We start from the raw sequence: 18859 nt of genomic DNA on the forward strand, positions 1-18859 counted from the left end.
ATCACATTAGGAGCGCACCTCAACTGTTGATGGGATAGATGGAATCATTTGTAATCTGCCTGCCATGTGACATCCTTGCTCTAGACATATTGTTAAACTTCTTCAGGGCCCACAAACCTTCAAACACCACTGTTTTAGCAATCCATTGCTCTGCTTACTGCAGTGACGCAGTGGATTGCTAAAATGGTGATATTTGAAGGTTTGTGGGCCCTGAAGTGGTGATGGTCCACGAAACGATCGTTGGCCTTATCAATCGGAACCTTTTCTGTTTTTCAATCAGTTAACGGTTCAAGTTAGAATTATTTTTATAACAATTTTTTGTCAGCTTTGTTCAAATCATGAATGGTTTTTGTATGCCAATGATGTGGAGGAGGTTGGGTCATTTTGAGACTCATCAGGACCTGAGGCTTTGTCTTTCGTATGAACAAATGTTTTGCACCTGAATCATTCATTAGTGGAGAGTGTGTTACATTTTGTGATTTTCTTCCTTCACTCCTACTTTTGGGTAGTTTCTGCTACCCTATGCAGATGACATCTTCCTCTTGATCCCACTCTACATGGATGATCAGGATCTCCCTAAAATAGTTTTCAAAAACATTGAAAAAATCTACTCTTGGGCTCTCACCAATAAACTAAAGTTAAACACCACAAAAAACAAATTACGTTGGTTCCATTGTAAATCACAGTCTGTCCCTACAAGCCTGACTTTGATCTCTAGTGCTTCACTAAAAGTTGAGAAGATTTCTAGAGTACTTGGAATCCTGTTAGACTCTACCCTTTCCTATGGATCTCAAATCTCCAACCTCTGGAAAAAAAAACACCTTTCTACTGTTTAAAACAATTGAGACTTATCAAACCTTACTTTTACAATAATCATTTTGCAATTCTGGTCAAATGATGATCCTAAATCAACTAGATTACTGTAACTCCCTCTATGCAGTCATAACTTTTACTCAGCTGAATACATTTCAAATGATTCAGAACACTGCAATCAGATTGATCTTCGGTTTAAGGAAATATGACCACATCTCTGAGTACTATAGCATGCTTCATTGTCTACCTGTAAATTCTTGAATCCTGTTTAAGCTTTCCTGCTTTGTGCACCATGCTTAATGTGACCATTTATTTTTTCCCCAAAACGAGACAGGACCCCAGATCCATTCCCCCCGGATCCCGGATCCTATTAAATATAGTGCAAAATATAGACAGCAGATATAAATTCTCATAAGAGACACATTTTGATCACTAAATTTAAAATAAAATCATTTTTCCTACCTTTATCGGTGATTTCATGACTCTCTGGTTCTACTTCCTTCTGATTGTGCATCCTCTCTTTCATTTCTTTCTCTTTGTCTCCCTGCCCCCCCAAGTCACCCTGCTTCCCCTGCCCCTTGACAAGCCAAGCCACCCTGCTTCCCTGACACACCTTGCTTCCCCTGCCCCCCAAAAGCCAAGCCACCCTGCTTCCCCTGCCCCCCGACAAGCCAAGCCACCCTACTTCCCTGACGCACCTTGCTTCCCCTACCCCCCACAAGCCAAGTCACCCTGCTTCCCCTGCCCCCCGACAAGCCAAGCCACCCTGCTTCCCCGACACACCCTAGCCAAGCTACCCTGCTTCCCCGACGCAGCCTGCTTCCCCTGCTCCCCGACAAGCCAAGTCACCCTTCTTCCCCTGCCCCACGCACCCTGCTTCCCTGACCCAGCAACATCAAGGCACGTGCAGCGACTGCACTGCACAAGCGCCAGGCCTACATGTCTTATCTCCGCCCCCCTCCCCCGACGTCAATTCTGACATCAGAGAGGAAATTCTGGGCCAGCCAATCGCTGCCTGGCTGGCCCGGAACTTCCTTTCCGACATCAGAATTGACGTCGGGAAGAAGGCTTCTGGGAGGCAAGCAGCAGTGGCGGACCGGAGGGGGGAGTGGGGTGTTTGAATTGGGTGCTGGAGGGAGGCTAGCTTTGGCGCGGCAAAGAGGGAGGGGAAGCGATCGCCTGTCCCGTTGTCCCTGCGCACAGCTTCGGGCGCTGTCCCTGAAAATGGGACATTTCGACATCCCAAAGCTGTATGTGGGGACAACGGGACAGGGGATCCAAAAATGGGATGGTCCCGTTCAAAACGGGACATATGGTCACCTTAATCATGCGCTAAATGCCAACTTGCCAGAGAAGATAGTATGTTCTCCATCTCCCACTTCACCTGATCGAGGATTAACAACACCCTAAAAACTGGCTGTCCCCTCATCTAAGGGAGTAAAATACAAATGAATATTCTTCACGTTTGCAGCTACCAAAACCTGGAATGACCTTCCAGCACCCTTATGAACAGAACTTAATTACTTCATTTTTAGCAAGCTACTTAAAACTTATCTATTTGTTAAATACCTATCTGTTCAGTAATTTTGCTTCTTGCAATTTTTCTCTCCTGTTATGTTGTTAATGAATTATTGTATTCTCATTCCCTCTTCCTTCCTTCATCTATGTCTGCTATATGTGATGATAACTGTTTATTCATTCCTCTTCATAGGTACTACAGTTAGATTGTAAGCCCATTGGGACAGAGAGGGAAATTACTTAAAGTACCTGATTCTATTTTTGGCTATTGTATAAGTTTAGGTTGTATTTGTTTTCTTGTAAACTACTTCGAAGCCATTGTGATCATTTAGCAGTAAACTCTGCATTAAATTAAATTAAAATTTTCACCTTGTCTACATTACATAAGAGGTCATTTACATTCAAAAGTGTTCACTTAAGTGCATAAATGACTAGCATACCATTTTGTATGCATGTTATTATTTGGGTTTCTGCCAGGTACTTGTGACCTGGATTGGCCATTGTTGGAAGCAGGATACTGGGCTCGATGCTACCTACAACTGGGTGGATCCTTACAGAATTACTCCCAGTGTCATTAGATCTGAATTTCTGCTTGCATTTTCTAATGTAGTCATGCAGTAAAATATATCTGCATAGTTTACAGACAACTAATAAATCTAATACATATATATCTTCATTTAATTTTTTCCAGGATAAAGCAGGAATGGAATTTCATACTAGAGTGCAAAAAAAGAGGTATTCCACAAGCTGTGTATGCGAAGAATGGCTTCATAGACACTAACCTGACACTTCTAGATAAAATTGAAGCCAAGTCCCCACTTTTCAAAGAGTCCAAGTTTTCAGAGGATCCAGGAAAAGAAAGAAATAAGTTTATTTTTGAACTTTTTGGGGAAGATTGGAAGGTAAAGCTTTCTATTCTTGCTTTAATTTGTACCTTGGTTTCGGACTTACTGTATGATTCATCTACTCTCAGTTTCCTCTGATTTGGAAGTGTTCGTATGTAAAGGTTAAGCATTTCCTATTTTCTCATATCTTTCATTTTAGAACACAAGAACATTATAGCCATATTGGAACAGACCAAAGGTCTATTGACAGTGACCTACTATTTTTGTAAAGAGTAAACAACCGATACACATCTACCCTTTCCATTCCACTCAGCATGTTATAGACCTCTATCATATCTTCCCTGAGCTGTCTTTTCTTCAAGTTGAAGAGCCCTAACTGCTTTAACCTTTCCTCATAGGGAAGTTATCCCATTCCCTTTATCATTTTTATTGTCCTTCTCTGTACCTTTTCCAATTCCACTGTATCTCTTTTTGAGATTTGGTAACCAGAATTGTCCACAGAATTCAAGGTGTGGTTGCACCATGGAGTGATATAAAGATATGAGCAAACAAAAGCGTCGTAAGGCAGAGATATCCACAGCCAAAGTCTGGATCAACCAAAAAAGACTTTATTGATGACTTGACACTGACAGTGTTTCAGCTAAAATAGCCTTTGTCAAAAGTCTATTTTGTAATAATCTTCTTATAAAACATCAATAGTGAAAATGCTATAAATGTTGAAGATAAACAGCTGAGTAAAATGGGATAGAAAACGAATTAAATAAATAAATACTCATTTCCTCGCTACCACTGCACACTGACCAGACAGTTTCAATGTATCATCAGTGATGATATCTAGATCCTTTTCCTGGGCACTGACTTCTAAGGTGGAATCTTGCATCATGTAGCTATCTATATATATAAAATCGGAGGTATGTATGTGTGTATGTATGTGTGTGTGTGTGTATGTGCCGCGATCATGCAAAAACGGCTTGACCGATTTGAACGAAACTTGGTATGCAGATCCCTCACTACCTGGGGTGATATGTTCTGGGGGGTCTCGCGGCCCACCTGCACACGTGGGCGGAGCTACAAACAGAAAATCAGATTTCACCCATTCATGTCAATGGAAAAAAATGTAAAAAGCTGCCATTCTCACAGTAATTCCAACTACCTGGGGTGATATGTTCTGGGGGTCTCGCGGCCCACCTGCACACGTGGGCGGAGCTACAAACAGAACATCAGATTTCACCCATTCATGTCAATGGAAAAAATGTAAAAAGCTGCCATTCTCACAGTAATTCCAACTACCTGGGGTGATATGTTCTGGGGGTCTCGCGGCCCACCTGCACACGTGGGCGGAGCTACAAACAGAACATCAGATTTCACCCATTCATGTCAATGGAAAAAATGTAAAAAGCTGCCATTCTCACAGTAATTCAAAAACGGCTTGACCGATTTGAACGAAACTTGGTATGCAGATCCCTCACTACCTGGGGTGATATGTTCTGGGGGTCTCGCGGCCCACCTGCACACGTGGGCGGAGCTACAAACAGAAAATCAGATTTCACCCATTCATGTCAATGGAAAAAATGTAAAAAGCTGCCATTCTCACAGTAATTCCAACTACCTGGGGTGATATGTTCTGGGGGTCTCGCGGCCCACCTGCACACATGAGCGGAGCTACAAACAGAACATCAGATTTCACCCATTCATGTCAATGGAAAAAATGTAAAAAGCTGCCATTCTCACAGTAATTCAAAAACGGCTTGACCGATTTGAACGAAACTTGGTATGCAGATCCCTCACTACCTGGGGTGATATGTTCTGGGGGTCTCGCGGCCCACCTGCACATGTGGGCGGAGCTACAAACAGAAAATCAGGTTTCACCCATTCATGTCAATGGAAAAAATGTAAAAAGCTGCCATTCTCACACTAATTCAAAAACTGCTTGACCTATTTGAACGAAACTTGGTATGCAGATCCCTCACTACCTGGGGTGGTATGTTCTGGGGGTCTCGCGGCCCACCTGCACACGTGGGCGGAGCTACAAACAGAAAATCAGATTTCACCCATTCATGTCAATGGAAAAAATGTAAAAAGCTGCCATTCTCACAGTAATTCCAACTATAAAACACTTTCTATGACACTATAACCACTAGGGACATCGTTTCTATTCTACCACGGACACCATACATATAGAGTTTGTATGTTCTAACTGTGTTTGTAACTGTTTCCTTCATGCACCCCAGTTCATAATGTTGTTACATTACATGAGTACTCACATATGCTGAACTAGGAACACAGGTTCCATTCTGAACCGGGAAAAAACTGCATGGAGTTTCTTTTCAACCTGAGTTTCCACATATTGAGTTGTTTAAATCAATACTGAAACTTTTGGATGCCACTTATTCCAACAGATCTTCCTTTTCAGATTAAGAGATTGCAAATTCCAGTGAGACTTGCATTCTCTATTACAATCAACACATCACAGGGACAGACTATTACATACTGTGGAGTGGATTTAAGATCCCCCTGTTTTTCCCATGGACAACTCTATGTTGCTTGCTCAAGGGTGGGTTCTCCCAAGAATTTATATGTTCTTGCTCCTGGAGGTGAAACTAAAAATGTTGTTTATAATCAAGTTTTGTGTTAGTTGTATTGTATTCATTTTGTCAAATATTTCACATTATAATTTGAATATTGTACTTTTTATAAAGCTGTAAAAAAATAATTTCATTCACCACTATAAAGTATCTTTATTTCAATCCATTTACTGTGTTATTGCTATAATTAAATACCCGTGCAACGCCGGGGCATCAGCTAGTAGTTTATAGAAACATAGAAACAGAAACATGACAGCAGATAAAGGCCAAATGACACATCTAGTCTGCCCATCCTCAGTAATCATTATCTCTTTCTCTCTCTGAGAGATCCCAGGTGTCTATCCCAGGCCCTCTTGAATTCAGACACAGTCTCTCTTTCCACCGCCTCTTCCGGGAGACTTTTCCATGCATCTACCACCCTTTCCATAAAAAAGTATTTCCTCAGATTACTCCCAAGCCTATCACACCTTAACTTCATCCTATGCCCTCTCATTGCAGAGTTTCCTTTCAAATGAGACTCGACTCATGCACATTTATATTAAGGTATTTAAACATCTCTATCATATCGCCCCTCTCCTGCCTTTCTTCCAAAGTATACAGATTGAGATCTTTAAGTCTGTCCCCAAACTCCTTATCACGAAGACCACATACCATTTTAGTAGCCTTCCTCTGGACCGACTCCATCCTTTTGAAATCTTTTTGAAGGGGGTGGCCTCCTGAATTGTACACAATATTCTAAATGAGGTCTCACCAGAGTCTTATAAAGTGGCATCAATACCCACTTTTTCCTACTGGCCATACCCTATGCAACCTAGCATCCTTCTAGCTTTTGCCGTCACCTTTTCAACCTGTCTGGCCACCTTAAGATCATCACATATAATCACAGCCAAGCCCCGCTCTTCTGTCGTGCACATAAGTTCTTCATCCCATAAACTGTACTGTTCCCTCGGGGTTTTGCAGCCCAAATGCATGAACTTGCATTTCATAGCATTAAATTTTAGCTGCCAAATTTCAGACCATTCTTCAAGCTTCACCAGGTCTTTTTTCATGTTATTCACACCATCCGGTGTGCCTACTCTATTGCAGATTTTGGTATCATCCGCAAAGAGGCAAATCTTACCCAACAACCCTTCAGCAATATCATTTATAAAACTGTTAAAAAGAACAGGCCCAAAGAACAGAACCTTGAGGCACACCACTGGTAACAACCCTTTCCTCAGAGCAATCTCCATTGATCACTACCCTCTGTCGCCTTCCACTCAACCAATTCCTGACCCAGCCCGTCACTTTGGGACCCATCCCAAGGGCACTCAGTTTATTTATTAGATGTCTGTGTGGAACACTGTCAAAGGCTTTGCTAAAATTTAAATAAAACCACATCTAGCGCACATCCTCTATCCAATTCTCTGGTCACCCAGTCAAAGAAATTGATCAGATTTGTCTGACAAGACCTACCGCTAGTGAATCTATGTTGCCTCCAGTCCTGTAATCCACAGGATTCCAGAAACTTCACCATTCTCTGTTTTAAAAGCATTTTAATTAATTTGCTTACCACAGAAGTCAGACTTACCGGCCTGTAATTCATTACTTCTTCCTTACTTCCACTTTTGTGGAGAAGGACCACATCTGTCCTTCTCCAGTCCTCCGGTATCACTCCCGACTCTAGAGCCTCATTGAAAAGGTCAGTCAGCAGAGCTGCCAGTACTTCCCTAAGTTCCTTTAGTACCCTAGGATGTACTCCATACGGCCCCATTGCTTTGTCTATTACTCCTCCATCCCTATTCACATTTGTTTTCTGTGATCCCACTCCCGGCACTTCAGCCGTGAACACAGAACAGAAATATTTGTTAAGCAATTCGGCCTTTTCTTTGTTAGTTTCTACAGACACCTCTCCTTCACCTTTGAGTCTCCCAATGCCACTTTTGCACTTCTTCCTCTCACTAATATATCTAAAAAATGTCTTGTCTTCCCATTTTACCGTATCAGCTATTTTTTCTTCCATTTGCATCTTTGCTTTCCTGACTACACGGCCAACCTCTCTTAACTTTTCCAGATATTTTTATAGCTTATGATAGCTAACCTCTTATTCCTTACCTTCTCAGCTACTACTTTTGAGAACCAAAGTTGCATTCTTTTCCTTTTCCTTTTACTTACTTGCCTAACAAAAAGGTTTGTCGCCCTTACAATCTCTCCTTTCAGTTTTGCCCACCGCATTTCCACTCCTTCCAGATGTTCCCACTCAAACAATTAAGAACATAAGCCGTGCCTCTGATGGGTCAGACCAGAGGTCCATCATGCCCAGCAGTCTGCTCACGCGGCGGCCCATCAGGTCCAGGGCCTGTATAGTAGCCCTCTATCTATGCCAGATGATCACCCACTGTAACATCAGAAACACTTTCCCCATTTGTAAGCACTAAGTCCAATATGATCCCATCTCGCGTGGGTTCCATTACCAACTGCCGGAACAGTTTTCCTTGTAGAGAATCCAGGATCTCTATACTTTTAGAAGACCCTGCAATAGGGATACTCCAATCAATATCCAGCATGTTAAAATCACTTATTAGCAAGACTTTCTCTTTCCCATATACATCACTTTATACTTGCTAATCTAATCTAATCTAAATCTTGGGTTTATATACCGCATCATCTCCGCAGATGGAGCTCGACACGGTTTACATGGTTAGGGAAGGAACGGAACTCCAGTGGAATTATATAAGTATGAGAGAAGAGAGGTTGGTGTGAGAGTGCCAGGAGCGGGACGGGGTTATGTTCTGGAGAAGAGCCAGGTCTTCAGATGCTTACGGAATGGTAGAAGGGGGCTCAAATTGCGGAGAGGGGAAGGGAGACTGTTCCAGAGCTGAGTGATTCTGAAAGGGAGGGAAGAGCCAAGTTTACCAACAAGGGAGATGCCTTTTAAGGAGGGGTAGGATAGTTTTAATTTTTGAGTGGATCTAGTGGAGGTTGGATTTGAGGAATTTCAGGATAGAGGGATAAAAGGAGGAAGGATACCGTGGAGGATCTTGAAGGTTAGGCAGGCACATTTAAAGTAGACCCTGGAAATAACGGGAAGCCAGTGGAGTTTGGATAGGAGCGGTGTGACATGGTCAAATTTACTTGCTCATATTAAACATCATTTTCTATTTGGATGCCCAGTCTCTCAATCTCGTAAGGTCCTTTTTCAATTTAACAATTTTGAATAACTTTAGACTCCTTTTACTAAGCCGTGCTAGAGCATTAACGCACGGAATAGCGCATGCTAAATTGCCACGTGCGCTAGACGCTAATGCCAGCATTGAGCTGAAATTAGTTCTAGCCATGTAGCGCGTGTTTAGCGTGCGCTAAAATGCTGCATGCGCTAAAAATGCTAACGCAGCTTAGTAAAAGGAGCCCTTTGTGTCTTCAGTAAATTTACTTATATCACTAGTTATTTTTAGATCATTTATAAATATGTTAAAAAGCAGCAGTCCCAGCACAGATACTGTAATTTAGGGAAGGAGAAATGACTGATCACAGACTTAATAAACTATACAACAGACATATGTGGAACATATCAAATGCCAGTCAGCATAGGCTGAAATACAAATTTTTATGCTTTCAGAGATAAAAATCACAAAGGAATAATATTTTTACATTTTGTAGAGCACACACCTGTATTCAGAAGGCCTCTATGTAGTACTTCTCAACTGGTAGGACACACACTATTAGTGGCCTGCTATAGTTGGCGATGTGAGTTCCTAACTTAGCAATTAACATGCTAAAAACAACAATTAACATGCTAAAAAAATTAACACAATTCACACAGGGAGTCTTACCATCAAAGTCACGGCTATGCTTCCTCCCTTTCACTTTTGGTGCGCTCCACCGGAAATGAAATCAGTCAAACATCACTGAAGGCGTCAGATGGATGTCAGATCCGCCATTGAGTTGCCAATCCTCCCTCGTGCTGCTGGCCCTATCCCAATCCCCCAGAGAGATGCTAGTATCTGCCTCCCCACCTCAGAACTACTGATGCTTCTGTCTCCCCTTCCCTGTGAGAGCTGCTGTTGTCGCTGATCTCCTCCTTCCAGAGCTGCTGATGCCTCTGACCTTCCCTCCCCGTGAGAGTTGTTGGTGTTGCTGACTCCTCCCCAAGAACTGGTGGTGCTGTTGACCCCTCCACCTCACAGCTGCTTGTACCACTAACCCCCACCTCCTCTGAGCTGGTGCTGGTACTGCTGACCCATGTCCCCCATCTCAGGGCTGCTTTTGCCTCTGATCCCCCATCCCTGTGAGAGCTGCTGGTGCCACTGGGACTCTCCTGAAAGCAGCTATGAGGTTGTGTTGGTGGTGGGAACATGGGGCAGTGGCTCCAGCAATAGCTCAAGGAAGGTGGGCAGTTTAGCACCTCCAATAATATTGAAACATCGACTTTTATTTTATCTATTAATCACCTCTTAAATTTTAAAGATCCATACTGACAAAAAAAAAAACAACTAAATTGTCATTAAGGCAAATATATTACATACTGACATCTTCTGTGAATTTCCTATGAGTATGAATAATTTCTTTGTGCCTGAGACATCCCTTGTTGTACTCCCTCCACACACCAATTTTACAGAAGAATTTTCAACAAAGTTAAAAAAGAATTCTCAAAAGTCACACAAATCTCTTTTAGGGTAAATCTTCAGATTCCTAAACTATCCTCAAGTGGGTCACAGTTTGCAAGGCAGTTTTTTGAAAAGGCCAACAGTCTACTTTCAAAAAGCTGCTGTAGAAAAGAAAAAAAACAACAAGTGCAATGTCTTGATTTCAGGCTTTATGATGGGGAACAGCAGTAACTGTGAGACCCTAAAGGGGTCACCCACTCATTCACCTTTCATAAAAAGTAGCCCATGCTCTAGGGTTTCCCCCCCTTAATTTTATAGATAAAAATAGAAAAAAGATTGAGAACAAACTTGAAAAAACCACAGCGGAACTCATTTAAATTTTATGTAAATAGTTCCGTATCTGAGCAAAATTGTCTCATGGTTACAGTTATTCCCATGGACTTTACTGCACTCTAACACATTTGCTCCTTTGTGTGCCATCTGCAAAAAGGCTCTCTCTGATCACCAGGGTATGATACTTGCCTCTCTTCAGAAGCATTAAAACACCACGGGCTCCTTTTACTAAGGTGCGCTAGCGTTTTTAGCGCACGCACAAGATTAGCGCGCGCAAGCCGAAAAATTACCGCCTGCTTAAAAGGAGGTGGTAGTGGCTAGCGCGCGGCATTTTAGCGCACGCTAAGTAGGCGATAAAATTGCTAGCGCTCCTTTGTAAAAGGAACCCTAAACATAAGGCAATTAGCACTCTGAGTCAAAAGGTCTAGTTATTAAAAAGGCAAATTCTACTCAGGATAAATGCCTTTATATCATCATAAAGGCTTCAGACATCATAAGGTATAGTCTAAAAGACAAAAAGTAAAACAGCACAATCTAGTTGGAATCAAAAATTCCATCAATGGTTGAAATTGTTTCTATTATATTTGATGACAAAGTGGCATCAGCAATCAAAATGATTCCTTGTTTGGACAACTTTGTGCAAAGAATTGTAAAAAAATGGCTGCTGGTGATTGAGCAAGTTGAGGAAAACAGTTTGAAGAGATGGGTTAAGTTCTGCCTGAGCAGCAGTACTGGAATTTTTAGCACTCTTCCAGAATAAAGACAGTTACCAATCCCTGTAACTTCTAGAAAACAGGCAGCTCTCGCCCTATTTGACGGATCGGATTGGGCCATCAATCCCTGGGAAGGTAAAACAAGTCTTGTATTAATACCTAGCCCAGGAGAAGGGTCAATGTCTTTGGTTAATATGCGAATCGGATGACAGTGATAATGAGGGGATCCCTAACAAAGCTAAGGTGAAAGATGTCGGGTCCTACCGCTAAGTTCACCAAATTGTGAACAAGGTGGACTATTACCAAGATATGTGAAAACATAAAAATTAAGAAATCTAAAAATGAAGATTTATAGTAATCTAAGAACTTAGAGATTGAGGATAAATAAAAAACTGATAAAGCTGGGAGCCTTGACCAGTGAGGATTTTACACAATATTCTCCCCAGTAAACAGTACCTGTATGGGACGGAGGAGTGGTGTTTCTGAGGTCTTTGGCTATACAGCATATATATCTGTGGTGAAAGAGGGTTGAAGAATTGAAATACTTAATATCTTAGAGTATTAGTTGAAGTTGTGTGTTGGAAACTGTAAGCGAATACTGTAGCCATTGATATTTGCTATTGAACTTTGGTTTAAGCTAGAGCACCGTCTGTGCAAGGGGAACAGGGTTTGGTAGAATTTCTGGCCATTTCCCTTAAATTAATTGAGTCACTGACTCTAAGGAGCCAGGGGTCTGATTCAGCCTCCAAGCCTATAAAGCTGCTAGATTGTTTCTGGGAGTACAAGTACAGGGACCCTGTTTTCCACTGCTGGCTGAGTGGAGCAGAAAGAGGAAAGGGAGAAGAAATGCAATAAAAGCCCTCCATACCAGATTTCCGTCTGAGGCGAGTAACAGCTTTGTGGTAGAAAATGCTGCTAATTGGAACATTCAAGATAATGAAAGGAATAGACTTAGGGAGAACGAGAGGACACTCTCTAAAGTTAAGAGGATAGATTCCGTACAAACGTAAGGAAGTTCTTCTTCACCCAGAGAGTGGTGTAAAACTGGAACGCTCTTCCGGAGGCTGTTAAAGGGGAAAACACCCTCCAGAGATTCAAGACAAAGACAAGTTCCTGCTGAACCAGAATGTACGCAGGTAAGGCTAGACTCAGGGCACTGGTCTTTGACCTAAGGGACTGCTGGGCACGATGGACCACTGATCTGACCCAGCAGCGGCAATTCTTATGTCAGGTGCAAATCCATGCGCTATAGAGGCTTCAGAAGAAAGTGAAAGGAGGAACCCCAATGGAAAGCTTGTATGATGTGCTCCTGCATTAGCTGGGGGCAATGGTGTAGTAAGGGGGAGGGTGCACCATCCTGTGTGCCAACACCTCTCCTCCTCACTGCCCCCCTGTACCTCGTTAGCTCATCGCCAGCATGAGCAGCCTCTCCAACTAGCTGCTCATGCCGGCCTCGGCTGTCCCTCTGAAGTCACTTCCTAGTTGCAGGAAGTGATGTCAGAGGGATAGCCGAGGCCGGTGCAGGCAGCAGGTTGGAGATGCTGCTTGTGCCAGCGAAGAAAAGAAGTACTGGGGGGAAGGGAAGATGCGCATGTGGCAGGGAGATAGGAAAGGAGCATGGAGCAGAGAAGAGGGCATGGGTGCCTCCTACCCGTGCTACACCACTGGCTGGGGTGGGGAGGAGGGTGGGGGGGGGGGTGGCGGGGGTAAAGCCTGAGTGAATCTGCTTACAGGGAGCGGATTGATGTATTTCCTGAGTCAGAGGTAGGAGTAACCTAACGGTTAGTACAGTAGACTTTGATTCTGGTGAACTGGGTTCAATTCCCACTGCATAGGGTTACCAGACATCTGGATTTCCATGGACATGTCCTCCTTTTGAGGATATGTAGGTAAGGCTGCAAACCTTGCTTTGGATTTTGAACCTGGCACTTTGTCCAGGTTTTGAAAAGCCTCCTCTCAATCGCATCAGGCAGGATGCAATCTGCACAAGCACAGGTGCTATGCAATGACGTCACCCGCGCATGCACAGATTGCTTCTTGCCCGACCAGAGCAGGCAGCGGGGACGGAGGTAGGGCAGGACGGGCAGAGATGGGTGGACCCGGGGGGCGGGTCTAGAGTGTCTGGATTTATCATAAAATCTGGCAACCCTACCCTGCAGCTCCTTGTGACCCTGGGCAAGTCACTTAATACTCCATTGCCCTAAGTACAAAAAAAAAAGAGATTGTGAGCCTACTAGGGTTAGAGAAAGACCCTGTACACAATGTGTACAACACTGCATAAATCTAGTAGTGTTATAAAATTATTAGTAGTAGCAGAAGCTGCTGGAATTTTGTCCTTAAAGAAATGTAACAAGTCAGTCTCATGGGATATAGGCTAGCTACTGAAAGGGAGAGACCTAAAAGGGGCCCAAGGCTTCCTGGAGCTGAGCCTGAGGTCCAGGAATAAGAAGAGACAGAGACAGGTAGGAATTCCCTGACCTGGAAGTAAGGACCAGAGAAACTGGGGGAAAAGGGGAACATTCCTTGCCTTTAGCAGGAAGCAGAAGAAAACAAGTACTGATAAACAGCTTGCTGATACAAGCCCAGAAGGCAAACTGGGAGGAAAAGGTTTTAGCAAGAGTTTAATATGGAAGAGTAATTGCTATATGAAATACGTAAGAAGAAGGAAGAGGGAGGAAATGTTAAGGCCAAGTTTAGTGAATTGAGTTGATTTGCCATTACCAAAAAGAGGGTTGATGAATGCAAAGGATGGCTACTCCCAGGAATAATACAGTTTAATGGTGAACGTAAAAAGCGAGAAAAATTCTTCATTAGTAATGTAAGTTTCCTTAGGGGAAAACAGCACATGTAGGTAAGACTGCAAACCTTGCTTTGGATTTTGAAGCTGTTTGGAATAATGCAAGTTACAATTGTCCTATAGCTGTGGATGTGAGTGCAAAACTTTGTAATGTGTGCAAGTTGTAATGAAATGTTGCTTATTTCTAAAGAAGAATAGTGATCTTTAATTCTTTATGGCTGGAGCCTGTCAAAAAATATATCAAAAATGTTATTGCAGAGTTTAATCTAATCTTCAATAAAAAAAAAAAGCCTCAGAACCCTATCTGTAGCAATGTTTTATTTGTTCCCAGACTAGATAAGGTAAATCACTTCATCGACACCCCCACCCCATTGTTTATGTTGGCAAAAACTCTCTCATTAATGCTGGGTTTTACTAAATGGCGCAAGAGGTCTTTAGTATGGACTGGTGAAGTAAATGCTTCAAAACACAAAGAAATTCTATGAGCATCGGAGCTTTTACCTTGCCAATCCACGTTAAAAACCTCTAGCACTGTTTAGTAAAAGGAGCCCTAAATTATTTAAATAACTTTCTCATTAAATGGACTTATCCACTAAACATCAATCTTGTGTGAAAGTGTTCACTTATCTGTGAGGTCCCATCGATGGTGGCAAGCCAGCGTTTTCCTTAATGCTGCATCAGGGAAGGACCTTCTCAATTTTAATTTGTCAGCACTCTGCTCCAGTGCCCACTGGCCTGTTTACTGAAGATTAGATTAAACTCTGCAAGAACATTTTTGATATAAAGGGCCACACAGTTTGAACTGGGTGGCCAATAACATTGGGTGAGTTTTATCCTGTTTGAAGGGAAAAGAAAGATGGGGGGTGGGTGGGAAGGGGAAAAGAGGAGTGAATGAAGGGGATAAGGATGAGTAAGAGTTAGGTTGGGAAAGGAGAATTTTGATTGGTGGCTGTGGGGAAAACAGTGGATTGGAGGAAAGAAGGGGAGGCAGAAAAATAGGTGACAATTTGGCGGGCAAAAGATCATTTGTGAGGTGGCAGAAGGGGGAGAAAGTCGGGAGGGATTGGTGTTCCCCTTCTTCCTGCCCCACTTGGGGTTTGTACAGGGTGGTTATTGACCTGTGAGGGGTGGGGATGCTTTGCGGGGGATTTGAGGGTGGGGGGCTGTTGCAGTTGAGTATGGGGATGGTCTAAAGGAGAACAATTGTCAGAGGCAGATTTCAAATTGAAATTTAAGACACATGATATTTGAGTTTGAGATTGAAATTGAAATATGTACTTGTGGGTGGCACCGTCACGAGTTTAGGTGGCTTGACAACACCGTAAGTCACCGTGGGGGGGGGGGGGATGTCATAAGAAAATATTGATGAATTATGGAGCTAGTTTAGACACTGAATGGCTCCTGGAGATAGATCCGCCAAAAAGGTTGGAACTTATTGGGATTTGTTGTATTTATAAAACTATTTTTGAAAATAATATTAAGAGAATGTTCAATAAAGCTGTGGCCAGTATTTTTGCCCAAGCAGATTTTGTAGTGTCATTAATTAAAATGAATAAATTATTTGGGGAAGAGAATGGAGAAATATGAGTTCCATTGTTAATTTTTTGACAGGTGGTGCTTTGTGTTGATTTTATATATTCTACTGCCTTTTTGCATTCATTTTTTTTCTTTTTTAGAGTGTTGGGAACTTTAATAGTAACCCCAGGGAAGTGACCTTTATTTTCTTGTTCTTTTACATGGAAAGAAGCTGAAAAGCTGTAGTGTTTGAAAACCTAATGCTATTGTACAATAAAGAGCTTCAATAATAATTCTGGGAGTTACATCACATTAGTGTCTTTTATTCCACCAATTCCTTGCAGTTCTAGGCAGAATATAAAAGAGGAAATTTGGACAAATTCAGAAAATAGAGATTTAGCTGGGACATTGGGATCTGGGGATAGATTGAGGAGTTCATTTATGTCATTAGCTTGTTTTGATAAATTTCCTGAATGCCATGGAGTTATTGGTTTATTTTCAGATAGATACCTTGAAAGGTAAAAGCTGGTTGCAACCTGGGAGGAAGATAGGATTGGTTGAAGGGAGCAGCAGAGCTCAGGCAGGATTCAAGTCCATGGGTTGGCAACCTCAGTCCACGAGAACCACAGTAAGGTTTTCAGGATTTAGCTAATGCATTTGCATGCATTGCCTCCATTGTATATAAATAGATTTCATGCATATTCAATAAGGAACCTGAAAACCTGACTGATCTTTGAGAAGCAAGGTTGTCCACCCCTGCTTTAGTCTGTAGATATTTCAGGGCCACATGTACCAAGGATCAGTATCCATCACATGTTATTACCTCCAGACCTGGATAGTAGTATGAACACCCCCTGAGTGTGAATATATATATACTAGTGTTTAAGCCCGTTACATTAATGGGTGCTAGAATATATGTCGTTCTGTCTTTCTTTCTTACTTTCTGTGTCTCTCCCTGCCCCTGTCTCTCTCTTCCTTTCTTTCTATCTTTCTCCCTCCCACTGTCTATCCTTCTTTCTTTCTGGTTCTCTCTCTGGCACCCTCTGTTTTTCTTTCTGTCTCTCTCCCTGCCTGCTGTCTTTCTGTGTGTCTGTCTTTCATTCTAATGTGCTGCCTGCCTGCCTGTCTTTCTGTCTCTCCAAGGCCCCCCTTCTGCCTCCCCTCCCCAAAGCAAACCAAGATTGCTCCCAGGCCCCCTTTTCTTCTCTGTCCCCTCCACTTCCCTGTGCAGCAGCAGCAGCATTTCCCTCCCACCCTTCCCTGTGCAGCAGCAGCAGCAGCAGCATTTCCCGCCCTTCCCTGTGCAGCAGCAGCATTCCCCCCCCCACATACACTACCCTGTGCAGCAGCAGCATTTCCCGGCCTTCACAGTGCAGAAGCAGTATTTCCCCTCCCCACACACACTTCCCTGTGCAGCAGCAGCATTTCCCACCCTTCCCTGTGCAGCAGCATCATTTCCCGGCCTTCCCTGTGCAGAAGTAGCATTTCCCACACACTCACACACACTTCCCTGTGCAGCAGCAGCATTTCTTCCCCCCCCCACACACACACTTCCCTGTGCAGCAGCAGCATTTCCTGGCCTTTCCTGTGCAGCAGCAGCATTTCCCGGCCTTCCCTGTGCAGCAGCAGCATTTCCTGCCACCCCCTTCCCAACTGCTGCGTTTAAATTCAGAGAACAGCGCTGCACCGCGTCTTCTATCCACTGTGGCCAACCCTAGTGGAAACAGGAAGTAGTCAGAGAGGGCGGGCCGCAGTGGACAGAAGACGGCGAGGCCACCGTTAGCGCGGTGCAGCACTTTTCTCTGAATTTAAACGCAGGTGAGCCGGCGAGAAGGAGGAGGCTTTGGCGGTGGTGGTTTTGGCGGTGAGTGAGGGCTGGAGGGGGGAGTCGCCGGCTGTGCTGTGTTTCTCCGCTTTCCGATTTGTCTGGCCGCCGCAGACGCACTCCTGCTGGCCACAGACCTACTGATCACAGATCAGAGATCACGGAAGCACGCAGGTAAGTGCGCATGAGCGGCTAGGGTTTTATTATATAGGATGAGTTGTTTATAGATGTTTGACTCATATGAGCTTTGGTGCTGGAGAAGGATTTTTTTTTTTTAGTTCAATAATTTTTATTAAAATTTTCAAATATAAACAGATCATGAATAAACAGATCACAATAACAAATAAACAGATTTGTTTACAAAGATCAGTATACAGATATTGGTAGCACTAGTAGCTACCACAAACTAACAAAAATTAACACAAGAAACTAACAGCATGGATGTACATTACTAATGAAAAAAAAATAATATTCATTTTAAATGTGATATGTTACTATATTTTATGAGAGGATTCCAGATCTTTTAAAAAAATGTGCAAACATCCTTTTTTTTCTGCAAACACTCTTTCAAACTTAGCTGTTAGGCTTACTATATTCCACCAAGCCATGCAATCAACCCCTGAGAAATCCTTCCAATGAGTATTATCTTTATTGCTAAGTTGAGCTAAATTCGTACAAATTTGGCCTGCTCCTCCGTGATTGGCATATTAATGAAAATTAACCCATCAAGATGATATTTATAGTTAACGGCCCTTTAACATTAACCATTGAGAAAATAGAATCCCACACACTGGAGAATGATTGTAGGCGTGCCATGGACCACTAGAAGAACTAACGAATCAATTCTGGAAGATATCAAACTGTCTATGTCACTTGAAGCCCAAATAATTAAGTTATGACTTTCATATTTTGGTCACACTATCAGAAGAGAGAGAGAGAGATCACTGGAGAAGGACATCATGTTTGGGAAGATCGAAGGACCCAGGCGAAGAGGGCGACCTGCAATCAGATGGCTGGACACATTGAAAACAACTGTGGGGATGACGCTGGAGGACCTTTCCAGACTACCACTAAACCAATTTCTATATAGATCTGCAATTCATAAAGTCGCTAGGACTTGAGCACAAGTCAATGGCACCTAACCCTGCCTACTGAGTGGAGCACTTGGATGAAAGAAGTGGGAGGAGTGAATGAATTCTGTGCCAACTGGCCTTCTAGTTCTGCTAGCCCCAGCACTGTATCAACCAGTTAAAGACTGGGTAAGAATTACAAATTTTATAAGCTTGTGTTTTCTTTCCTTTCTTTTTTTTTTGTTTATAATAGGATGAC

The 18859-nt window shown here is 42.8% G+C and overlaps 1 protein-coding gene across 2 annotated transcripts in view; it reads left to right on the top strand.

Annotated features, from left to right (window-relative positions):
- LRRC2 (leucine rich repeat containing 2) overlaps nt 1–18859 on the top strand; it is a 218740-nt gene that overhangs the window by 43135 nt on the left and 156746 nt on the right. For both annotated transcript variants that reach the window (XM_033928498.1, XM_033928489.1), the window contains exon 3: nt 3023–3233. In XM_033928498.1, coding sequence (XP_033784389.1) covers nt 3023–3233 — 211 coding nt within the window. The remainder of the gene's footprint in view (nt 1–3022; nt 3234–18859) is intronic.

The sequence above is a fragment of the Geotrypetes seraphini genome, chromosome 1 (assembly GCF_902459505.1).
Source record: "Geotrypetes seraphini chromosome 1, aGeoSer1.1, whole genome shotgun sequence".
Lineage (NCBI taxonomy): Eukaryota > Metazoa > Chordata > Amphibia > Gymnophiona > Dermophiidae > Geotrypetes > Geotrypetes seraphini.